Below are 25,223 nucleotides of genomic sequence, written 5' to 3'. Positions count from 1 at the left end.
AGTACAAGAGTTCGATGTGGGGCTTGAACTTCTGAGCCATGAGATCATGACCTGAGCTGAAGTCGGATGCTCAGATGCTCAACTGAATGAGCCACCCAGGCATCCTGGTTTCAAAAGGTGTTTTAAAATCTCACAGCTTGGAGCCTGCTTCGAATTCTGTGTCTCTGCCTCTCTCTGCCCCTCCCCTGCTCATGCTCTGTCTTTCCCTCAAAATAAGTAAATGCTAAACAAACAAATAAAAATCTGGTCATTAGGGGCATTCAGGTGGCTTACGTTGGTTAAGCATCAGACTTTGTGGTTCAGGTCGTGATCTCAGATTCATGAGTTCTGGCCCCGTGTTGGGCTTTGCGCTGTCAGCCCCGAGCCTACTTTGTATTCTCTGTCTCCCTCTCTCTGTCTCTGCCCCTCCGCTGCTCGTGTTCTCTCTCTCAAAAATAAATAAATAAACATTAAAAAAAGAAAAAAACTTGAAAAAAATCTTGTCATTAGTTTTAAACCTAATTGTGTGTGATAGAGAATGGGATCTCTGTGTTCACTTTTTTTTACGTTTATTTATTTTTGAGAGAGAGAGAGAGGGGGAGGGAGTTGGGGGAGGGGCAGAGAGAGAGGGAGACACAGAATCCGAAGCAGGCTCCGGGCTCTGAGCTGCCAGCACAGAGCCCGATGCGGGGCTCAAACCCACAAACCACAGGATCATGACCTGAGCCAAAGTCGGGTGCTTAATTGACTGAGCCATCCAGGCGTGCTTCTCTCTTCACTCTGTTCCTTGTTGAGTTTATCTCGTGGTGTGCCACACAGCCGGGTCTCACACGTGTTGTGTGTGTGCTTGGTGGAATACTTACTCTCTGACCAGAGTACACGGGCTCATGCGTGTACGGTTGAGACTTCCTGTGTTTGTCTGTTTGATCTCGGTGTCACAGGGAGGAGACGCACGTCTCACAAACGTGGTGGCATCATTAGTTTTAGATGGCTTTATTTCACCCTCGTGCTGGTTTGATGGTGATGGAGTCTGAGGAGCTCAGAACCGGTAGGTCAGTGGAGAAGGCTTCACTGCTCTGCCTGATGGTTTGGGGGTAAGAAGGCGACAGATGTACAGAGGCCAAGCCTGAGTCCCCAGAAAGCAGTTAACATTGCCGGGAAAACCAAGAAGCCTAAAAAGAGGGAAAACGTGCTTCTAGAATACTGCGTGGCTGGGCAATGAATGCCATTTTACACAGTCATAGTAATTAAACAGATTAACCGTTTATGTAACCAATGACTGGGACTTAACCATTTTGGAAGGTTAGGAGAGGGAAGGTGGAGAAGCTAATGCTAAAATCCTCAAGTACTATGCAGGATGTTGGAAGAAAATTCTAGAATCCAGGAATTCACAGGAGCTACTTAGAAACACTGTGTAGAGGGACAAGGACGACAGGGTAAGGGTGTGAGGACTGCCTTGTGCTGCCTCAGCCTGTCAGCGCCGTTCCGTTCTCCGGCCCCAGGAGTGATGACGTGTGCCCCCTAGGTTTGTCGTGACCACTGTCCGTCACAGACAGGAACCCATCTCCCTGGGTGACCGCAGATGCACAGCGTGCTGGTCACGCCTGTCAGGTGGGAAGCTTGATGTGTGGGGGTACTGATGGCACAGCCACAGCAGCATCCATGGGCTTCCTTGGGTCTAGGGGATTGAGCAACACAGATTCCTCTGAAGAGTCAGGGCTGGGAACAGCAGTGGCAGCTGGTCCCGTGGGTCTGGGCAGGAAAGAACCCAGTGTGGCAGCCAGCCAGGTGGCCGGTGCTGTCCGTGTGGCTCTGAGGCCCTCTCTCAGCCACAGTCCAGGATTCTGTGGGCAGGCTGGTGGCTGGTCTGATCTAATAGGCACAGTTCATGCAAAATGGAGCTCGGCTGGAGGAGTTCCTGGAGGGTCGTGACCTGGGAGTCAGCAAGCGCTCCTGGAAAACTTGTGACCCGCTGACGCCTGGCAGGGGAGAAGAGCCATCCCTGCACAGGCTGATTCTTTATCTGCAGAGAAGGAGGGGCTGCTGGCTCTTGCCCCGTGGGGCCGTCTCGTGGGTTGCATGTGTCTTGAAGTTGAGTGACTCAAGGAGCACATGGGTATCAGTGTGGTGTGAGAAGTGGCCTGTGTCCTTGAGTCCTGACCTCACCCTGACTCATTGAGACAGGGCCTCTGCCTGCACCTGCCACCCCTCCTCCCTCCTGCTTGCCTTTGTGTGGGCTGTCCCCCTGTGTCTGTCACAGGAGCTGGCAGAGGGGAGCCTGAGGTGAGGCCCTGGGAGGGTCCTGGGCTGTGCCTGAGAGGAGCTGGCTGGAGTTGCTCTAGCCCGCTCTCCCCTGGGGCCCCCTCTCTTGGCTCCCCTGACCAGGGATACCTGGTCCCTCCCCACCCTCATGGCACCTGGCCAGCTGCATTCTGTCTGTCCAGTGCTGCAGCTGCACTGCCTTTTGAACCTAGGAGCAGTGCCTCGCTGCTCTGAGCTTCTAAGTCAGGATACCACAGCGAAGTCCTGCCTCAGGCCGGCCCACGCACCACACAGAGCACCCACAGGAATTGTTTGAGTCTCCGTATTTTCTCATTCTTGCTGGTAATAGTTCCACTTTGGTTTAATTAAAAACAAAAACCTCCCAGTCAGTCCCAGAGTTAGCATGCATGCTCCAGGAAATAGTGCTGTGTGTTTTCCTTTGGCGAGAACATTCTGGAATAGAAGCGTCCCCAGAGGGCGAGGCTTGGTCTCAGTGCGATGCCACATTGCAGGTGATGTCCCCCTGCCTGGAATTTAGCCTGCACAGAGCAGACCCCTGCTCCCGAAGTGAGGTGGTGGGCCGTGGAGGCGCATTCTGCTGCCAGGGTGCATGGCAGAGGGGCTCTGGCCAGAGGCTGGGCTGAGGGGAATTGTGGCGACGAGAGCTTGAAGCGGACGGCGTGAGGGCCACAGCCAAGGGAGGCACGGCTGAGGCCCGTGAGGAGTGCGGGTACAGATATCATCGAGCCGGACTGATCTAGGCTCCAGGGACACAGCCCATGTGGAAGAACAGTGTCCCCTGCCCCTGGGAGCTGGCTTTCCAGCGGAGGACAGCCCGCAGACAGCGAGGCACAGCAGCTACAGGAGGAGGGTGAAGCAGGGGTAGGGGTGCCAGAGTACGGCGCGTTGGCGTGTTTGGGGGCTGCAGGGAGGCCACCGTGGCCAGGTTGGGCAGGCGGGGTCAAAAGGTGGAGGTGAAGGCACTGGGGACACGGCCAGGCTGTGGGCAACGAGGGAGGACTTGGACTTCCCCACAGGGTGGGTGGGTGAGTGACTGGCCCCTGGGCTCAGTGCCAGCTCACGGGGACCACATCCGAGAGTGGGCATGAGGCGCTGGGCCTCCAGGTGTCCACAGCCCATGTGGGCTCAGGGGAGGCCGTGTTGGTGGGGATGCCCCACCTGCATCGGACGTACTGCCAGGTGGTATCAGGGGCTCAGGCTTTGTTTTTCTTTTCTCTGTAGTTTGACTTCATCTTTTAAGTTTCATTAGGAAAGGAGACTGAAAATAAAATCGTAATGAAAGCAAGTCAAAGCTGATTTTGAAGTTGTGACGTGATAGCATTTGGGAGGGTGCAGCATGTGATCACAGACCCACATTCCATGGAGCTGTCTCCGGTGCTCCTCCAGCGTGCGGGTGGCCTGTCTTGGCCGGCGGGCCTCTTCTGCACCCAGGGGCGACACAGCAAGGGACACGGTGTGTTGACCCAGTTTGCAGTGAAGCACAGGGAGATTTTCACTGTCATACCACAGACCTGCCTTATTTCAGGAATAGAATGAGTCGGGGCGGGGGGGTGGGGCGCTGCAGATTGCTACAAATAGGCCATTACACTGGCTACGCCCTCCCCCAAGCTCTGGAAGAGTAGGATGAATGCACATTAAAAATGTCCACTTAACTGAAAATTGTTTTAATTCACATGGAGAAAACTTACAGAACAATCATACTTAGTTCCCATGAGGAATATGGCAGCACTAGCTTTGTCCCCACCCCCCCTCTCCACAGTGTGGGGCAAGACCATTTGTCCACCTCTGGAGGCTGAGCACAATCCACCACATCTAGAACCATCGGTTGTGTTTTGAGAGCTTTGAATTTTGGGTTTCAGGCTTCGGAGGGCAGGGAAGACTTAACATCTCAGAGGGGACATAGGCCAAAGACAGCGTAGCTTTTTACAAAGACACGTGCACGGGGGTGATTGGGGCCCTCCAGCCCCTGCCCCAGAAACCCCAAACTTGTGTCCACAGCCACCTTCACCGCGTCACCTGCACCAGAGACCCCACCTCCCAGTACAGGGGCCCCGGCGTGTGGGCTCCCATGCTCCTCCTTGCCTGCTGCCATCCGCCCCGCTGGGATACTTAACCACACTCCTGGGGAAAATGGTACGAAACAACAGCAACAAAAGTGCCCGTGATTCTTAAAGGCCACATAGGAGTTTTTTTTTGGCATGAGGGCTTTGATCAGTACTGCAAAGTAGCTTTGAGTTGACAAAGGCATCTCATAATTGCGTGATACATAAATATTTCAATTTACACTGTTGTTAAGGGAAAGCATTATTCTGTTTAAATTGAGAGTCCTTTATTAAAAAAAAATTAATGTTTATTTTTGAGAGAGAGAGAGAGAGAGGGAGACAGCGTGAGCAGGGGATGGGCCGAGAGAGAGGACGACATAGAATCCTAAGCAGGCTCCAGGCTCTGAGCTGTCAGCACAGAGCTGGACGCGGGGCTCGAACCCACGAACTGTGAGATCATGATGTGAGCTGAAGTCGGGTGCTTAACTGACTGAGCTACTCAAGCAACCCAAGAGAGTCATTTAGACACAGGACAGAATGGCTGTGGGTCCTGCCGTTGCCGTGTGGTGAAGGGCCCTTCAGTATCTGTTCTCCCTTCCCTGCTTACCAGGGCTCTTGCAGTAACGTCAAACCACTGAGTCTTCAGAGCCCGGCTGGAGGACATGGGGATGGCTAGCAACATTCTCTCCATGTGGTCCCATTGGCAAAGTTGTCCTCTGGGGGCGACTGGCTGGCTCTGTTGGAAGGGCTTGTGACTCTTGATCTTGGGGTTGCAAGTTTGAGCCCCACGCTGGGCATAGAGCTTACTTCAAAAAATAAATAAGGGACTGATGTGACGTTAGATCATGTGAGATATATTAAATAACTTATGTACTTAAAATATTTTTTTTAAGTTTACTTATGTATTTTGAGAGAGAGAGAGAGTATGAATCCCAAGCAGGCTCCGCGCTATCAGCACAGAGCCTGACACGGGGCTCAATCTCACAGATCGTGAGATCATGACCTGAGCCAGAATCAAGAGTCGGACACTTAACCAACTGAGCCACCCAGGCCCTCCTAAGTGATGTATTTTAAATAAGTAATTCCTATTATGATCTGTGTTCTGTTCATAACACTGACACCAAGTATGTGGGATTTCCTCACTAAGTGATTCTCCAGTTCTCTGGGATCACCAGTTCTCTAGGGACACCAGCTGGGTGTCCCACAATTTAATTTGCTCTGACACCAACTGTCAGAGTTCGTGAAGACCCCACTTCACCCTCCTGGGCCACCCACACTTCTCTCTGACCTGACAATGAATCCGGGGTCCTCAGTACCCCTCCCCCAGGTGTGATAATTTGCTATAATGGCTCATAGAACCCAGGGAAACACTTTACTTACCATTAGCAGTTTACTCACAAGGTTACAAAGGAACAGCTAGATGAAGAGGTATATGGGGTGAGGTGTGCAAGGGTCTGGAACGCAGGGGATTCTACCCCATGGAGTTTGCGCTCACCTCCCGGTATGTTGGTGTGTCCACTCACCCCTTTATTTTGGATTTACAATTTTCCTTATTATGAGATAAGACATTTATTGCTAAAGATAAAGTTCAGAGGGGCGCCTGGGTGGCGCAGTCGGTTAAGCGTCCGACTTCCGCCAGGTCACGATCTCGCGGTCCGTGAGTTCGAGCCCCGCGTCGGGCTCTGGGCTGATGGCTCAGAGGCTGGAGCCTGTGTCTCCCTCTCTCTCTGCCCCTCCCCCGTTCATGCTCTGTCTCTCTCTGTCCCAAAAATAAATAAAAAATAAATAAAAAATAAATAAAAAACGTTGAAAAAAAAATTAAAAAAAAAAAAGTTCAGCAAAAATGAAGGCAATAAAAACTGCCAGCGAGCGCAACACCGAGGGCAAGATGCTATTTTGGTATAGTTCCATCACACCTACATGGCCCCAAACACACACACAGTTTTAAAAAATTTAAATCTGGTACCTGATACTTTTTAAAGCCCATGAACAGTGTCATGGGCTTGAGATCTTGCTCCTTCTCTTTTGCAGTGCTGTTGGGGGTCTAAAGAAACAAACGTTTTATCATTCTGCCTCTACACCACCTCTCTGGGGGGAGGGGGCACGTGCTTCCCCGTCGTAACCATGCCGCTTTCTCCCCTGGGCTTCTCACTGGCTGTCCCGAGCAGGGCTCGCCTTCACCCCTCTGGCGCCTTCCCCCATGGCCTCTGGGGCTGGTCTAGGCTTCCTGCTGAGTACTGGGTCTTCTCTCCTGCAGAGTCTGATGGCCAGCTGTGCGGGGTTGCACCTGCCCAGGACGAGGAGCCGCCCGCCTGCCCCGATGAGTTCGACGACTTCGTTACCTTTGAGGCAAGTGGTTCTCACTGAGGGGCTGAGAGGGAGTTTGATGTGACACGTCTTCCTTTCTGCCCTCTGAATCCCGCTCCACTTAGTGGTACCGGGGATATTTCTGCAGGAAGTGGAAGGGAGGGCAGGGCAGGGCTCACTCTGCAGCCCTGTGTCCGCGGCCAGGGGCTCTGGGGGGGCTCCTGGTTGCGGCAGAGGGTCGGCAGGTGTCTGCTCCACCACTGCTCACCTGAGATCATTGACGGCGGTCCCCTTGGGGCCTGTTGTCAGCAGAGAGCTGGGCTGGGCTGGTAGGGCTCTCCAGTGCTATTGCTGTCACCTTCTGCCAGGCTGCCAAGCAAGGCCAGAGCAGAGGTCTTGTGTAAGGTTTTCATGTTACCGAATTTCAAGTCGTTTTTGGGGTTTAGGGACTTGTAACACCTCGTGCTCCTTTGCCACCTGCCTCTAAGGTTGCTATGGTTACATGGTGTCACCTGTAATTGTGGGTGTTTTGTTCTCTGCATGGCAGGGCGGAGGTCTGTGAGCACAGTCACAGGAGGCTACCACAGTTTTGTCCATCCGTTCCCCCCCCCCCCCCCCCGCCGGTTGGAGGGGTGAGCAGATGCTGGGACAGCCCATGTGGCTGGACCTGCAGTTTTTTCTTATTAAAAAAATACATTAGAAACTCCTGAGCGCCTGAAGAGCTGTGGGGAAGGTGGTGATGGTAGCCACCAGCCCCTCAGTCCTCTGTTGCTCAGAGGGGTGCAGGGAACAGGGCCAGGCTGTGACCCGGTGGCTGTGAGCCTTGGTGCCTTGGTAAAATGAGGGAGTTGCACAGAGTGGCTTCTCACAGTCCACAGGGACTCACTACTTTCCTTTGGGGTCTTGTGTCCTGGCTCTGAGAGGCTGCTCCAGGTATTGGTCAGACCTCAGATAACATAGGTTCACTTTCTGACCATCTCTTCTGCTGGCATAGACCTCTGGGCCAACTGGGAGCATTCACCACAGCTTTGTCCCAGAGTACCAGCCAAGTGTGAGCCTCCCGAGGGCAGGGACCACCCCACCTTGCATCCTGTTTGGTGAGGTTGGTGTGTTCATTTTGCATGTGACTTTGTGGGGTGTCAGGCCCGGTCCTGGCATTGGGCACCAGATGTCACATGGGGCATGTGTGGCCAAGTAGGGGCTGCAGGAGGGCAGGATTCTGATGCATCACATTTCAGATGGGCTGCCAGACCCTGTGATGTAGGGTGGCTGCTCTCATGACTGGAGCGGGGCTGGCTCCCTTTCCAGCAAGGTGGAGAAGCCTCTTTGCAGTTTGACACACCTTGAATTTTCCAGGAATGTACCTAAGGTCAGGGGAGTCTTTCTTTCCTTGTTTAGCGCATCTGAGGGGTCACAACACTTCTGCAGTCAGTGACCATCAGACCTCTATCCCCCTCCCAGCGGAGCCCGAGCACCTACATCAGGATCTTCTGCTCTATCCTTGTCTCAGGTTTCTGCTGGATCATCATAGTGGGTGCAGTGGGTTGAATAGTAGTCTCCTGAAAGGTACGATCACTCAGAACCTGTGAACGTGACCTTATTTGGAGATAGGGTCTTTTTTTTTTTTTCCCAATGTTAATTTATTTTTGAGACAGAGAGAGACAGAGCATGAATGGGGGAGGGGCAGAGAGAGAGGGAGACACAGAATCGGAAACAGGCTCCAGGCTCTGAGCCATCAGCCCAGAGCCGACGTGGGGCTTGAACTCACGGACCACGAGATCGTGACCTGAGCTGAAGTCGGACGCTTAACCGACTGCGCCACCCAGGCGCCCCGGAGATAGGGTCTTTGTGGATGTAATAAGTTGAGGGTTTCGAGATGATATCATTCTGGGTAGTAGGCTGGGCCCTGAATCCAATGACTGGTGTCCTTAGAAGCCAGGAGAAGACACACAGGGGCAGTGTGCTGATGCAGCAGACGCTGGAAAGATGCAGTCGGGGCCACCAGGAGCTGGACGAGGCAGGAGGGAGCCTCCCTTGGAATCTCAGGAAGCGCTTACCCTTGCTGGCCGGAATACATTCCTGTTGTTTGAAGCTGCCCGGTTTGTGGTCATTTGATGTGGCTGCCCTAGGACACTGATACAGGGTCACTCAGGGTAGTAGGAGGCATCAACACATTTTGTACTTCCAAGAGTTCATTTGGTCCAGACGTGTGGGAGCCTCTGATGTTGGGGCTGCCTCTTGAACCCTGAGCAGAGCAGACCTGGGGGTCCTGTCCAACTCCGCATCTTCCCGTCCTTGTGCAGGTGGATCCCCGAGGCCCACAGGAGTGTGGTACCCTTGGGGGTACCAGCTCCCGCCTTGCGCTCGCCTGTCGCCTTTGGAAGGCATGGTGGGAACCCGATGTTTCAAAGAATGCAAATTTCAAAGGATGCTAATTTGTTTTTCAGAAAGGAGGATAAGGTTATGTTTTGTTACTTAAAAAAAATTAATACACTTTGTATTTTAGCAGTTTTAGCTTTTCAGAAAATGAAGCAGATAGTACGGAGAGTCCCCATTCTCCCCTGTACACACACACGCGTGCGCGCGCGCGCACACACACACACATACACACAGAGTTTCCTTCATCGTGAATGTCTTGCATTAATTAGTGTGGTGCATTTGTTATAACTGATGATCTGTTGCTGTTAACAAAAGCCCACTGTGTACACTAGGGCTCCCTCATGGTGGTTTTAACAAGTGGACAAGGTCATGTGTGCCCTGTGTAGTATCCTGCCAAGGAGTTTCACTGCCTTCCGCCCGCTCTGCTTCCTGGACTCACCCTTCCTTCCCCGATAGCACCTGGCAGCAACTGACCTTATGCTGTATGCATAGTTCTGCCTTTTCCAGAATGTCACAGAGTTGGAATCCAGTGTGTGGCCTTTGCTGCCTGGCTTCTCTTGCTTAGTAATGTGTATTTAAGCCCCCCCCGCCCCCCAAAAAGGCTCTTCCGTGTCTTTTTATGATCTTTAGGTGTAACTTTCAGGGGACTGGAACCAGGTACTGTGAAACTTCTAGAAAGATGTTCTTTTAAAAAAGCTTGCATGTCATATAATCTTCCAAGTTCAAGGGCGCCTGGGTGGCTCCATCATTGAGCCTCTGACTTCAGCTCGGGTCGTGATCTCGTGGTTCACGGGTTCGGGCCCATGTTGGGCTCGCTGCTGTAAGTGTAGAGCCTGCTTTGGATCCTCTGTCCCTGTCTCTCTCTGCCCTTCCTCCTCCACCCCCTCGTGTGCACGTACACACTTTTTGTCTCAAAAACAAACATTTAAAAGAAAAAATTTTGGTAAAAATATGGGTGGAAAATATGGGCATTACTTGCAAATCTTACCCTCTTCTGGTGACCTTCAGAGATAAATAAGCTTTGTAATGACTTCTGGCCCAGCACGCAACGGTGGGGGGGCAGGGGTGCTTTGCAGTCCACTGGTGGGCTGCTCCGGGGTCCCCCCCTGCTTCCTGTGGGCTCCTTGCTCGAGTCACCCCTAGGAGAGTTACGACGTGGCCTCCCTGAGGAGTGGGGGAGGGGTGAGGGCAGCAGTGAGGGGAGGGGAGGGGACGGGACGAGGCAGGCATGCAGGGAGGAGTGCCCCAGGCCCTGCAGCGTGCTGGCGGGGGGGGGGGCGGGGGGGGGGGGGGGGGGGGTGGAGCTCTGCCCCCAGGGTTTCTGGAAGGGCCATGACCATGGGAGGGTCAGAGAACTGGCACAAACAGAAATGATAAGAACTGTCCCTGCTGTGCCTTCTCTGTCCCTCCCTCCTCCTACCAAGGCCCCTAGAGGAAAGAGCTGCCTTAATAAAATGATGGCGACCGTGCCTTTTCTGTAAACTGTTACAACAGAGGTTTGAAAGTCAAGAACAAAAGCCACTGTTTTGAGGAGTGACTGTTAAAAACCCAACAAGGACACTTCCTGAACTTTGTCCCCCTTCCCCCAGTCAGCACAGCAGGACGCTTAATGAAGCGTGTCTGGGAGCAGGTTAAACTTTTTTCCGAGGCTTCATCGTTACCTTCAGGGGAGCACGAAGGTTTTGCTGAAACGCCAGCACCACTTGCAGATAGGAAGGCCGCAAGGTTAGTCGAATGAAGCTAGTGACTGATCTGCACAGATGTCCCCAGTATTTCCGTGGGAGGAATTCTGAGTATTTTCTGGGGGGAGGGCATCTGTTTCGGAGAGCACGCCCTTCCTGGGGCTGGTGCGTGGAGCCCACTGAGGCTGCCCGGGCTAGCACCCGCAGGTCACAGAAACAAACAGTCACCGTCCCACAGAGGGGCCATGACCTGGACAGTGAAGACCCTGGGCAGTGTTGGCCACATGGGAGCCCCTCGCCGGTGGCTCTGAACCCTGCTTCCTCGTAACCGGTGACATCATTGCTAGCGTGTGGCACAGCTGTCCAGGTGCACTTGATTTTCAAGTGAGTTCGTCCCAGCCTGTGAGTTTATAAGTACTCTGAAAGTGGATAGCATAGATTTGTGTGCTTCCGGGCAAAGTTGGGTCCCTTGTGGTAGCAAATTTGAGCTGATGGGGCAAGTCCGTGAGTTTGTCCCGTGTCTTTAGACTGCCCCCCGCCCCGAGGTGAGCTCTGCCTGCTTCTCTGAAAAGACAGATGCTTACCTTGCTACTCTGGAAAACTGCCTGGCTTGCTGGGATTTTTTTCAGGGCATTCTTGAATCGTAAAAGTTGACCCTCAGGGGGTGAGGAGGGAGGTGTAGAACACGCAGCTCCTGTGCCCTGGGGCTCTGACCGCCAGGTAAGAGGCTATTTGCAGCTCAGCACCCCCAGCGGGTGCCTGACACTCCAGGACCCGACCTCCTCTTACTTATAATTTGGAGTGTAAGTGCAGACATGAAGCCTTCAGTGAAATGGGAAACAGGGCTCATCTCTTTGACTCTCCTTCTGTGTCGGAGGAATGGCTTTGCTTGAGGAACAAGGAGTGGAGGGTGGAGGGGAACATTCGCCCTGCCCTGCCCTGCCCTGCCTGTTTAAAAGGTGAGCGAGTTCCCTAGAGCAGAGTTCCATGCCCAGGCTGCGGCAGGCTGCTTTGTGACTCCTTTGCCTCCTTGTTTCTGTGTCCGTGGACAGGGACTTGCACCCACAACTGTCCTGGCCAAGCCCCAGGGAGGGTTTAGGCCACAGCCCCAGCCTCACTTGTGCAATTCAGGTGGGCTCCTTGCACACAGAAGAGACAAGCCCGAGTGCCTGGACCCTCCTTCCCTTCCTGGGGGTCCTCAGCTCACGCTGAGCTGCCCATTGAGGGCTCGGGGTCCATGTGGGCCAGAGAGGAGCATTGTGGGGAAAGGGCGCTCAGCCCCCTGGCACACGCTAAGCTGCCCGTCGAAGGCAGGGGGTCCATGCGGGCCAGACAGGACCATCTTGGGGAGAGGGCCCTCAGCCCCCTGCCACACGCTGAGCTGCCCATCGAGGGCATGGAGTCCATGAGGGCCAGAGAGGAGCGTCATGCTTTTCAGAGGTGCTGGTTCATTGGTTTTTTTAAAAGCTGACCTCAGGAGTTAAGTCCTGTTTCCTGTTCCGTCTAGGAAATCATCTCAGGGTCCCCAGTCAGTGTCTGGGGGCCCCTTGATGGACCTGTTTGGTGGGGATTGGAGGGTGTGGGTCTTGCTGGCTTCCCAGGTGTGAGGACTAAGTAGTCAAGGTGAGCAGGGCTGCGTGGGACTGTTTTGCAGATGAGGAAGTGTTTTCTTTTAGGAGTTTTCGTCTGGATACTAATAGCCAACAGTGGTCTTTGTTGTTGTTTGAAGTCTAGGGGGTGGGGGAGGTCTTCCTCCCGCCATTGGGTGATTCTCGGGCAGCCCCCCCTTTGTGAGTGTGCGGTGTCACCTGGGCAGTAAACCAGCAGCCACCCCTCAGCAGAAGCCAGGAATTGGCTGTGAATTTTGTGCCTGCTCTGTTGTGCCTACCCTGCGGGCCAGCCCCGACTTTGAGGAGCCTGCCTAGCTCACCCTGCCCGTCTCTGCCCATGCTGCCCATCCGTGGAGCAAAGAGCCAGTCCTGAGCCTGGCAGAAAGTGGTACCTGTTCATTGATGGTGATGTTCGACAGTATTAGAGGCCATGCCTCTGAAAGGGATTTCCTGGTTTCAGGTTTTGAAGTGAGTGCTTTTTAGGAGTTCCTTAGTTGCCTTAGATTCCAAGGAAGATTTGGTTTTCCTGTGGAAACATAGGTAACGAGGTAACGTCAACGAGTGCCTGCTCTCACATCATTCTGTTTCATTCTGGCCTTACAGACATTGGGCAGGGATTCTGCCTCCCCAGGGACTCGCGGGCCCCACAGTCCTCCAAGTTTCTGTACCTGCCTGTGTGGTCTCTTAATCCCAGTCCCACTTGACAGGACTCAGAGTGGTTGGGACCCCAGTGCAGGGGCATTGGGCTGGTGGATGGGCTGGCCACGGATGGACCCTGGTCTGTCATTGGCGTGCTCGGCTCTTGCCAGCTCGACCTGGGCCCTTCGCGCCTCTTCGATGGGACAAGGCACCCCGGGAATGCAGCCAGGAGAGGCCCTCAACGCTGGCGGAGGGTGGGGGGCTTTTTGTTACCAGGCACATCTGAGCACGCTGTCCCCTTGTGACACCAGAGCAACTGGACAGAATGCACTTTCTTCCAACTCCTTTTCTGGAATCTCACTTGTTTGCAAGTGGTTGACCTCAGATTCTTTTGAGCCTGAAATGTTGGCTCCTTTCCCTAGCCAGTGCACTTGCATTGGAATTACAGCTGAGGTTATAAATTGAAAATGGCCTGTTGAATAGTTCTTTGGATTTAAGTCATTTGCGCTGCCGGACCCTGTGCTGGGTGCTGGGTCCATAAGAGTGGAAATAAAGGTAGGTTCTGTGGAAAGGTCTTTAACCAGTGAACACAGTGGGTTGGTTAAATAATTGATGGGTTAGAATTTTGAGGTTAGACCACGTACTTGAATTTCAAAGCAGTAACCTGAACATACATAACACATATTGATGGTGACTTTTTAATTGAAAAACGTATGTTCTTATACTGTTCTTTGGATAGAAATAATTTCAGTGCTGGTAGCCATATGGGTGGTTCCACTCACACTTAATCCTGTGGTGTTGGATACCTCCTGTTTTGGGTAACCTCTACAACTAACTTTCAGAATTGCTTTAGTACTTACTCTGCTTTGGAACATGTGCTATGTTTCAGTTTTCAAAAATATTGGATTGTTTTGTAAGCTAACGTTTCTGCTCAGAGGTGCTTGGGGGGCCCTGCCTGAGGCTGTCTCTCCACGCTGTCTCTTTGATGCCTGCAGCAGAGCACTGTGTGGAGCGTCGGGGTTTACTGATATGTGACCACTTCAGGGTGTGGGACTGACCCTTGGCGCTCTCTCCTAGGCCAACGAGGTGACAGACAGCGCATACATGGGTTCCGAGAGCACCTACAGTGAGTGTGAGACCTTCACCGACGAGGACACAAGCACCCTGGTGCACCCTGAGCTGCAAGCCGAAGGGGATGCCGACAGCGCCGGTGGCTCAGCTGTGCCCTCCGAGTGCCTGGACGCCATGGAGGAGCCTGGCCACGGCGCCTTGCTACTGCTCCCAGGGAGGTCAGTACCCTGCCCCTGCACAGCACAAGCATTGGTTGCAAGACACCAACCGAGTGGCTGTGCCCGAAGGGCAGATTGGGTTTGTGGACGGGTTGGTGTCAGAGGGCTATGCAGTCATTGTGGGATGAGCCCATGCTCGTTGTGGCCCTGAGCCGGCTCCCAGCCCCCACGGACCTCCCTGCCTGGAGGTGCTCCTCCTGCTGGCCGCAGATGACCCTGGCTAGACATGTTGCACAACTTCCTTGGCTGTAGAGAGAAACCTGATCCTGGATTTCTCACCGAAGTTCTTAGAAACCAGGGCAGGACACCATATTCAGGGCACATCTCCCAGCAGGATCTTAGAACCCACTTGTCTTTATTGCACCCCTGCCCAGATCTGTTTTCCGCCCTCCCCGCCCCTGCTCCAGGCTTCCCCCCCGTGATTGAAGACCAGCGAGGGGAGAGGGCAGGGTCCGACAGGTTCCGGGTGGCAGTTTGCCTCTGCTGCGTGGGAAGCCATCATACTTAGCTGCTTTGGAAGTGGTTTGGTTTTATTTTGTTTTGCCTGTTTTATTTGATTTCACTTTTTGTTTGGCCCTCACAGAGTTTTTGTTTTTTTTCTCTTCAACTGAAGTATGGCATACTGGCCTGTGAGTGCAGCCGTCATAGGTATACGGACCCGCCAGCAGCCTCACAGGCGCCCTCTGCCTGGCGCTTAGGAAGAGTAACTACCCAGTGGCGCCTGGGTGGCTCATTCTTGATTTCTGCTCAGGTCTTACTCTCACAGTCCATGGGGTCAAGCCCCGCATTGGGCTCCATGCTGACCGTGCAGAGCCTGCTGGGGATTTTCTCTCTCCCTCTCTCTCTTCCCCTCTCCTACTCGTGTGCACACACTCTCTCTCAAAATAAATAAATAAACTTAAAAAAGTAACCACACAGGATTGTAGCCTTGTTACACCTGGCTGCTTTTGCTTCATGTTTTGGCTGTTGCGGTTCATCCAAATTTTTGTATAGTTGTCAGTTACTTGTTTTCATTATTACTAGAGTTTTCCGCTGTATGAATGTGCTGCAGCTTTTTATTTTAATTCATTGTTGGTGGCCATTTGGGTCGGGTTTACAGCTTTGGTTCTGTGAACAAAGTTCCTATAAACACCACGTGTCTTGTGGCCTGTTTGTACCCAGGAGTGGGACAGTGCTGCATGTGCGTGTTGGGCTGTGAGGCTCCCCCACCAACTGCAGTCCTCACAGGTACGGATGGGGCTTCTCGTAGTTACCTGCCTGCCAGCCACCTGCAGGGCTCTGGTCACTCCCCGTCCTCCACAGCGCCTGGGCTGCGCTGCTTTCTCATGTTCCTTCTCCAGAGGGCATGGAGCTCAGTGTTGGTGTGGGATATTCTTAGTCGCATTTCCTTGGTGAGTGCCTTTTCTTGCGTTTAATGCCCATTTGGTGAAGATCCTTTTTTGTGAAGTGTTTGTTCAAGTCTTTTGCCCCACTTATTTATTGCAGGGATCTGCAAACTTTTTCTGTAAAAGGCCAGATAATAAATACTTTCTGGTTTGCAAGCTGTATAGTCTCAGCAGCCAAGTTCTGCTGTGAAGTGGAAAGTGGCGCAGCTTGTGTCTGTGTCCCATTCCTACTTTCCCGAAACAGGCCATGGATGGGATTTGGCTTCTCCAGATCTGTTGGGTTGTCTTTTTCTTACTGATTTGTAGGAATTCTGTATATATTTTAGATATGAGTGCTTTCTCTAGGATATGTATAACAGGGATGTGTTTCCTACTCTGTAGGTTGCCTTTGCACTTTCCTGCTAGTGTCTTTGAGGAACATGTGTTTTTAATCTTACTGTGGCCCGGTTCATCCATTCCTATTTTGTGGCTAGCACCTCTGTATTGTTCTAAAAACCTTTGCTTACTGAGGCGCCTGGTGGTTCAGTCAGTTAAGTGTCTGACTTTGGCTCGGGTCATGATCTCATCGTTCCTGGATTTAAGCCCCACGTTGGGTTCTTGCTGACAGCTCGGAGCCTGGAGCCTGCTTTGGAGTCTGTGTCTCCCTCTCTGCCCCTCCCCCATTCGTGCTCGTTCTCTGTCTCTCTCTCAAAACAAACATTTAAAAAAAAAAAAAAAGAAAGCTTTGCTTACTTCACACAACTATGATGTTTACTTTGTTTCACCTCTGTGTTCAGATCTGTAATCTCCCCATAACTGACTTTTTGTGTGTGGTGTGAGATAGGGGTCATCTCCCAAATGGGTATCCATTCAATTCAGCCTCAGTTTTGAAAAGATTCCTCCTTCCCTCACTGTCTGGTGTCACCTTGGTCCTGCGAGGTGAGGTGGCTGAGTGTGTGGAGCTGTGTCTGGACTGTGCACTCTGTTCTGTCCATTCTCAGATCAGTACCACATAGTCTTGGACTCCAGCGTGTTGTAGATTGTACTGTCTGTGTAAGTCCTCCAGCCTTGTTCTTCAAGGCTGCAAGGCTGTGTTGGTGCCTTTTGGCCCTTTGGCCTTTCCATGTGGGTTTTAGAATCAGCTTGTTGGTTTCAGGACAGAGGCATTCGCTGGGATTTGGGTTAGGGTTGTGTTCATTATAGATGAATTTGGGGAGAATCAACATCTTCACGTTGTCAGATCTTCAGTCTTTGAATATAGTATCTCTGTCCATGTATCTGAATTTCTTTAAAAAAAATTTTTTTTTTCAACATTTATTTATTTTTGGGACAGAGAGAGACAGAGCATGAACGGGGGAGGGGCAGAGAGAGAGGGAGACACAGAATCGGAAACAGGCTCCAGGCTCTGAGCCATCAGCCCAGAGCCCGACGCGGGGCTCGAACTCACGGACCGTGAGATCATGACCTGGCTGAAGTCAGACGCTTAACCGACTGCGCCACCCAGGCGCCCCAGTGTATCTGAATTTCAATGCATTTATGTATATGCCTCAGGATGATGAGAAGTGAGATCATCCCCATCTCAGTTTACTCAGGTTTCCTTGTTCCTGAAAGCGAGTGTGTGTAAGACCACGGGATTTGTCCTGAGTGGCTTCAGGACTGCTCTGTGGGCACGTGCATTTCTGGGTTGGCAGTGGGCGCGTGCTCCAAGGGTTGAGCAGCCGTGATGGTCTTGGGGGCATGCACAGGGACCCATTTCTGTCCCTGACTCTGCCTGTGAGACCCTCACTTGGTTCCCCGAGGCCCCTTTCCCCTTTGGAAAGGGGCAGCTCTCAGATTCGTGTGCCCGTTAGTGGTGATGAGCTTAATCCAGCCCTGGTGGAGGTGCTGGTGGAGCCACAGCTGTTTCCTGTCGTCCCTGGTGAAGCGCTGGGCCTCCCAGCACTGGCTCGGCTTCTGCCAGCCTCCGGCAGTGCCGGGGCACCTAGTGCTCCGGAAGCTCTGGAAAGCGGGTGTGCAGGAGTGACCTCTCTCTCAGAAGGATGGGTGCTAGCAAACCCTTCACCTTCCCTGCTTGGAATCCTGCTGTTCTGAACTCCACATCCCAGCAGACGTCTGCGCGCACACTCTCCAGCAGCTGTGTGAAGACAGCAGCTGCCGGTAGGGGCACAGGTGCATTTGCAGGAGACGCGCTGAAGTGTACGGTGAACTCCCGGTTTCGAATACTTGTTACAGAATAAAGAATAAAGAGTCTTGCTTCTGAAATGATGATATTTGGGATATGTTAAAATATATTGTTAAAATCAATCTCACCTGTTCATTTATTTCTTTCTAATGTGGCTACTACAATGTTTGAACCCAAGCCTGTGGCTAGTAGCACATCTCTGCTGGAAGGTGCCATCACAACATCGGTTCTGGAGCCACCAGTCACAGTGCGCTGCTTTTGTGTTGCCTTTGCAGATCCCACCTGCACAGCCAGTCCGTCGTCACGGTGATAGGTGGCGAGGAGCATTTTGAGGACTATGGTGAGGGCAGTGAGGCAGAGCTGTCCCTGGAGACCCTCTGCAATGGGGAGCATGACTGCAGAGACCCCGCTTTCCTCACCCCCAGGTAATGCAGCCCTGCACTGCCCTGGCATGTGTGTGTGTGTGCACGTGTGTGAGGGAACGTGTGCATGTATGTATGTCAGAGAACATGTGTGCATGTGTGCACATATGTGGGAGAACATGAATGTGTGACTATCCGTATGAACACATGAGAGACCATGTGTGTGTTTCCGTGCACACATGTGTGAGACCACGTGTGCGTGTGTAAGAGAACATGTATGCATGTATTGGCATACACGCATGAGAGAGCATGTATATGTGTGTCCATGTGTACACACGTGTGGAAGACCATCGCGTGTACATGTGTGGGAACATGCACATGCATGTACACATGTGAGAGAGACCACATGTACATCATATATCTGTGTGCCCGTGTGAGAGAAAACACCTGTGTGTCCGCGTGTACATGTGTGTGAGAACATACGTGTATGTATCCGTGCGTACACGTGTGTGTGAGAGAGAACATTTACGGTCTACTCAGCGATTTCAAGTACATGATACCGTGTAGTTACCATGTTCTATGTTCGAGCCTTAAACCTTACTCCTCTTGCAGCTGCACGTTTGTACCCTTTGATCAGCCTCTGCGGGGGCTTTAACATCGCAAGTGATTCTTTGGATTCATGCCCAAATTGTCTGGAACGTTCTGCATGAGTAGGCCGAGGTGCTAGGTCTAAAGGGTGAGACCTTCGCTCATGGAGTAGAGCCTCTCCAGCCCACCTCTCTCTCAGGGCTCCGCGTGTGTCCAAACAAGGGGCCTGTGAACCTGGCAGTCTTTTGCTGGTGACTGGCCCATCTGAGGACGTGCCTGCCTGTGCCGGCGAGGTCCCGCCTGGCTCAGCGGCTGCTCTGCGCCAGTCGCGGATCCGCTTGGCGCCAGGTTCCTCAAACCCTCTCTATTTGCCGACAGCGGAAGCCGAGTATCTCTGAACCTGCAACCGTGAGGCCCTTCTTTTGCCGAGACCGTTGCCCTGGCCCAGAGGACCTGCGGCCCGGGAGAGGGCCTCTGTGGCGAGCCTCTGGGAGTTGGTGTGAGCGAAATATGTGCGTGGTTTTAGCAGCTTTTCTTTCCACGTGCGTGTTCGTGGTGGTGTGAGGCAGAGGCCAAGGACTGGACGCTGCTAACCCCGTGTCTGTCTAGTTGGGGAGTCTTTCTGGTCTGCTCGTCTGTGCCTCCCAGCCAGCCTTTTCACTATTTTCTGTCTCAGGTGTAACTTCTGCGCTACCACTAATATTTCCCTTCAGCCTGTCTTCACGTGGAACTTCCAAACCAGCTTCCAAAAGCCAGCAGGTCCTAATGTCTCAAGGACATCACTGCCTTCCTGCTTTCATCTTCCTGTAGTGGGTGTCCCGCCAGTGCTGTGAAAGTCCATTTAAATTAGATCACAGGGAGGAAAACAGAATCTTGAGTTATTTTATTTAGCCAATTAATTTATTTTTAAGAAAGAGAACGGGTGCATGTACAGGGCGGGAGCACAGAGAGAGGGAGAGAGAACCCCAAGCAGGCTCCATGCTCAGCACAGAGCCCGACGCTCAGTCTTAGGACCGTGGCATCATGATCTCAGCCAAAGTCAAGACTCAGACGCTCAACCTACTGGAGCTACCTAGGTGCCCCTGAATCCTGAGTTTTTAATGAAGGCCTTAAAAATGACAGAATTGTTGGTGATCATCATCCATGCATAATTCTGACACTGGTGGGCTTTAGAGCAGCGAGTAAAGGAGCTGCAGTACAGTAAGTTAAGCCCCGCCTGGAGACGTGTGCTTTGCTCTCACACTGGTGTGTTTTTGACAAAGGACAAGGCAGCAGCATCTCCAGTCATTTCGCTTCTTGTTAAAGAAGAGTTTGTGTTTTACAATGAAGCCCATGGGCTACCCTATTTCCTCTGAGCACCTGACCAGGAAGGAGCAGATGTGTGGCCAGCTGGTGTGTGTCACCACCGGTCCTAGAGGTGACGCTTGAGGGAGGTGGGCTCACAGCAGTCTAAAAGCAAGAGCCAGAATGTTCCATAGCCTGACACAGTGCTTTTGTCCAGCCCCTCTGTGGGGTCACAGATAACCTGACGGGTCCTCGCTGTCTTCTGAACTGACACTTCTCGTCTTTCTAGCACTGATCCGCTTGCCGCAAAGCTGCACAGCATCCTCACTGATGAGGCTTTTGAGTTTTACTGTAGCCAGTGCCACAAACAAATCAACCGCCTTGAGGATCTTTCTGCTCGCCTGAACGATCTTGAAAAGAATAGGTAACTGACTAGTGCCTGGCCTTGCTCTGTTCAAGTGGGAGGGAGACTGCAGTTACCCACAGCTCCTGCCAGTGGGTCTGGCTGGAGGCGCTGCTCTCTCGGCTGGGCCGAACCGCAGCCCGGAGGCAGGACCCCTCCCCGGGCCCCCCCCCCCCCCAACCCTGCATGTGCGGAGTGTCTGCCCTCCTCGCCCTGTGCATGTGCCACCCTGGGTGTGTGCTGCAGCCTGAGCCACTGCTTCTGTTCCCAGGGGAGGAGACTCCCTTCCCATGCTGTGTGTCCTGGGAGAGGGAACCCAACTTAGGAAAGAGAGTCTGCACCCGGAAAGAGATACATGTTTCATTTTACTAAAAGGTTTCTTTAACTGGGAGTCACATGAAAGAGCTTAGGGAAATTTAAAGTGAGATTTGGTCTTTAAAAAAAACAAATTCGTAACAGCTTTCAGGAGTATATGTTTACATCTAGTGAGCTCTTCCTTGAACTTATTACTTTATGTTGTTGGGTTTTTTTTCCCTCTATATGTTGTTTCTGTAAAGTTTTTTTATTTTTTTAAATATACTTTAAAAAACGTTTGTTAGTTTATTGTGAGAGAGAGTGAACACATGCACTCAAGCAGGAGAGAGGCAGAGAGAGGGGGAGAGAGAATCCCAAGCAGGCTCCACACTGCCAGCACAGAGCCCGTGTGGGGCTTGAACCCACAAACCATGAGATCATGACCTGAGCTGAGGTCACGAGTCAGATGCTGAACCGACCGAGCCACCCAAGTGCCCTTAAGATTTTTATTTTTAAGTAATCTCTACACCCAGGGTGCCAACTTTGCTACCCTGTTTTTAAAATAAGCAGCCGCGGGGCGCCTGGGTGGCGCAGTCGGTTAAGCGTCCGACTTCAGCCAGGTCACGATCTCGCGGTCCGTGAGTTCGAGCCCCGCGTCGGGCTCTGGGCTGATGGCTCGGAGCCTGGAGCCTGTTTCCGATTCTGTGTCTCCCTCTCTCTCTGCCCCTCCCCCGTTCATGCTCTGTCTCTCTCTGTCCCAAAAAATAAAATAAAAAACGTTGAAAAAAAATTAAAAAAAAAAAATAATAAGCAGCCGGGACCCAGCATGTGCCTGCTGCTCCCTGGCCTTGGTCATCCCCGGTCTGTCCCTCCTCCCCGTCTCCCAGTTCTGGTTTGTGTCAGAGTGTTAGCCTCCCTCTCAGCCATCTGTACCCAGCCCTACTCAGGTTGGGGCTCCAGAAGGAGACCGTTCCTTTTGCTGGATCCCCACAACTTCACACCCTCCAGTTAAAGAAAACTTGTTTGAGTAGCTTGCCCATATTGACGTCCATGGAGCATATTGTTGATTTAGGCCCCAGGCCAGCAGAGTTGGTGAATGACCCACAAAGAGCTCTCACACTGGGCAGGAAGGGATGGTTTGTGCTGGTCAGTGGTGTGGGCTCCCAGGCGGCAATCTCAAGTGGCTGTCTGAAAAAGAGGGGACATGGCTGGTGGGAGGTTACGTAAAATGTGGCAGAAGGGCAAGCCATCCTGACAGCTTCAGCCTGTTTAGAGTGGTCTTTTTTTTTTTTTTTTAACGTTTTTTAAATTTATTTTTGAGACAGAGAGAGACAGAGCATGAATGGGGGAGGGGCAGAGAGAGAGGGAGACACAGAATCAGAAGCAGGCTCCAGGCTCTGAGCCATCAGCCCAGAGCCCGACGCGGGGCTCGAACTCAGGGACCGCGAGATCGTGACCTGAGCTGAAGTCGGACGCCTAACCGACTGCGCCACCCAGGCGCCCCTGGAGTAGTCTTCTAAAAATTCCTCCTCTGTCTTGAGGAGCCTGCCCCCTTAGGGCCTCAGCCCAGGGCAGCTCGGTCTTCCTGGTGGGTCCCTGTGGCTGAGAGCCCTGCTGTGCTCCTGACTGGCCTCCAGTTCCAGCTCAGGACATCTGATGTCTTCGCCCCTTTTTCTTACGTTCTGTGCAGTACTCACCACACAGACTGCAATCCAGCAAATGCCCAGTTGGGTAGAGAAGGTTCTTTGTGGCCAGTCGGAAGCCTCAGAGGGGAGTCTGGGAGGAGGTCCCAGCAGTACCGATGAGAACCTAGCCTTCCAGGGAGACTTGGGGGAACTGTGGCAACTAGGGATTTCAAAGACCCACTGGGCTCTTCCGTAGGGAAAACTAGTCTTCTTTTCTTGTATGTGGTTAGCTGGGTGTTCAGTGCTCCGGGAAGGTCCCTCCACCCGACTGGTGCGGGGTCACCTGTCTTTCCCAAATGGAGACTGCTGTCCTGCTAAGTGGGTTTGAGTACAGGAATGCCATCTCTGTTCTTGAGAGTAAGCATGAAGACGTGTCTCATCTCTCATTTCTGAAGACTTTTGATGCAGAAGTGATCTTTTGCCGTGTTGAGAACCTGCCGCATAACGGCCAGGGTCGCCTCTCTTAGGGTCCACTTTTGAGAGGGGGAGTCTGGGATGTGGCTAAGTGTGGCCGGCAAGTCCAGTGGGGCCTTCTGTCCAGTCTGAGCCATTCCCTGAGAAAGACCCTACCACGGTGGGTTCGTGAGCCATTAAAATTGTTATTCTCATCAAGACGCAACTGTCAGGAAAGTTGTCCTGAACACTGAAGTTAAGGAGATCTAAATCTTGCTTGTTGGTTTCCAAGAAATTGTCTCAAAATAAATGTATTTGGTTATGGTTTGTGGATGATGAAAGGTGATTTAGTCCCAACTGTGTTTGGAAGCTTTGATGTCATTTATATTTTCTACCCAGTGAACCTCGGAATGTGCCCACAGTGATCATACTTTCCAGGTACTTACAGCCTGTATGAAAACAATTCATTTTGTAGAAATTAAGAAGAATACTAAGAAGAAGTTAAGAGTAATAAGGTCTATTTACAAATTATAAACCTCAAAACTGGACTGGCAGTGCAGCCCCTGAATAAGTAAACCGAGTCTGTCTTGCCCCATCAGCCTCAGGGAGTCCACAGGATATTAGGGTGACATACGTGGTGTGAGTCGGGGCCCTGCCAGGAGAGGGGACACACAGGAGTGGGCGTGAGGAGTGTGATGAGTGAGTAGCCCCAAAGGGACGGAGTGATGAGGGCCCCGCGGGAACAGCAGCTGTGAAGAGGCCAGGCGGCGGGTGTCACCCTGACGGCACACCAGTGGAATTTGCTGGGAATTTACCTTCTAGAAGTTGATGGAAATCTGCCCTCCGGCCTGTACCGGAGGCGCTCCATGACAGAACTGCCCGGGGAGGCGCTGGCCCCTGGGGAAGCTGCCAGGCAGGATCTGGGGTGAGCCCCACCAGTGTCTCTCAGAAGCTAGGTGTAGCCGAGGACACATGGGGACCCTCCCACGAGGGCCCTCTCCAGCACCCTCTGCTGGCAGAGCACGGCAAAGGAACACTGGGAAAACCGCCCCGATCCTTTTCCACAGAATAAGTGGGGAGGAAGAGTCTGGAAGTGGGCAGCCGTAAATTGGTAACTGACACAGTGTAGGTTTTTCTGCCCGAACTGTGCGGGAATCGCAGGCGTGTCTCAGATGAGCAAGCCGAAGGGAGACGCCATGGGTCTGGTTCCTGGCGTGGGAGACGAGGGTTGTCCTTGTGTTGGAAGAGGGCGTGTGTCTTCTCGTGGGCTGAGGCCGGTAGCTTAGCAGTTACATTTGAAAATAAAACTCGGACTTCAGAAATGAGAGGTAAGGTAAGTTTGGCCTTTTTTGCCACCTCAGAGGATTCTGTCAGCCAGACGATGGGTCCCAAGGCGGCAATGGGAAGGGCTTCCAGATCACTGCCCAGGCACATGAGGTTTCAGTGCCTGAGTTAAAGTTCGAGTCCGAACTTTCCTGTCACAAACAGGCTTACGTCACATTTCATGTGGGGCCTCTGACGGCCAAGTGATTGGAGGGTAAGCGTTTGGCACGTGGCACTCGTGCAGCCCACCGGTGGGTGTGGTGCTGGGCTCGGCCTCGGAGCTAAGGTCTGGTCGCGGCTCCATCTGGGACCTCTGGGAGTGGGAAAACGTGACTTGGCGAGGCCCTGGGACTGTCCCCTGTGTCCCTGAGTGTTTTGCTGAGCAGGCCTTTCTGTGTATGGCGCTGGTCTCGGCGGGTGCTGCATGCTTGTGAACATGCCCCATCCCCGTATCTCTTCAGCCTGAATTTCCTGTTTCCTCCCCTTCCTCCCTGTTCTCTGACACGATTTTCCTGTTTATTTTGATTTTGCACAGTCCAGCGAAGCGGCTCTCCAGCAGGAAGGTGGCAAGGTAGGAGACCCTTGGTTATTTACGGAGATGTTCAGAAATGTATCATTAACCATAGCTCTTTAAAACGTGTTTAGAAAATAGTATCTTCCAAGATAAGTTTTTAAAACTTTTGGAAGTCACCTCTCATGGTTTGGGACTGAACATAATTCTTGGGGATGGGTTGTGAAAGTTTCCACCGCCACGCCACGATCAGACCCTGGTTTGTGACAGGGAGGTTTGTGCTGAAAGCTTCCGGCATTGTGCCCGTCTTACCAAGTCTTCGCAGAAATGTCCTCAGGTGGCCCTTGGCATCCCCACATGTCATGTCTGCTGTAAGGTAGCCCACGGTGTTATCCGCGATGGTCATTGCGGAGTCCTGGTCTGGGTCGGCCTCCTTCAGATGCTCTGCCCTTCACGCCCACGCTGGCTCTCCAAGGTGAGAAGAGGGTGGAGGCAAGCCAAATGCCGAGTTTCTGAAGAACACACTCTTGTGGCCATTTCTCCACCTCCCAACTTTGGGTCTGCCTGTCGGCTTCCTGCGTAAGAGGTGGCAGCATGCACAAGTACCCTGTGCCCCCCAGGGCT

General features: G+C 52.5%; 1 protein-coding gene across 1 annotated transcript in view; it reads left to right on the top strand.

Moving 5' to 3' along the window:
* RAB11FIP3 (RAB11 family interacting protein 3) overlaps positions 1-25,223 on the top strand; it is a gene marked incomplete at its 5' end in the record, with an annotated part of 83,422 nt that overhangs the window by 45,837 nt on the left and 12,362 nt on the right. Inside the window, 5 exons of the mRNA XM_040458692.1 lie at positions 6,562-6,653; positions 13,999-14,210; positions 18,032-18,181; positions 20,280-20,414; positions 24,624-24,659. Of these exons, the coding sequence (XP_040314626.1) occupies positions 6,562-6,653; positions 13,999-14,210; positions 18,032-18,181; positions 20,280-20,414; positions 24,624-24,659 (625 nt within the window). The remainder of the gene's footprint in view (positions 1-6,561; positions 6,654-13,998; positions 14,211-18,031; positions 18,182-20,279; positions 20,415-24,623; positions 24,660-25,223) is intronic.

This window comes from Herpailurus yagouaroundi, unplaced genomic scaffold, assembly GCF_014898765.1.
Source record: "Herpailurus yagouaroundi ecotype Mexico unplaced genomic scaffold, PumYag 222, whole genome shotgun sequence".
NCBI classification, from domain to species: domain Eukaryota; kingdom Metazoa; phylum Chordata; class Mammalia; order Carnivora; family Felidae; genus Herpailurus; species Herpailurus yagouaroundi.
This window is presented reverse-complemented; position numbering and strand designations above follow the sequence as displayed.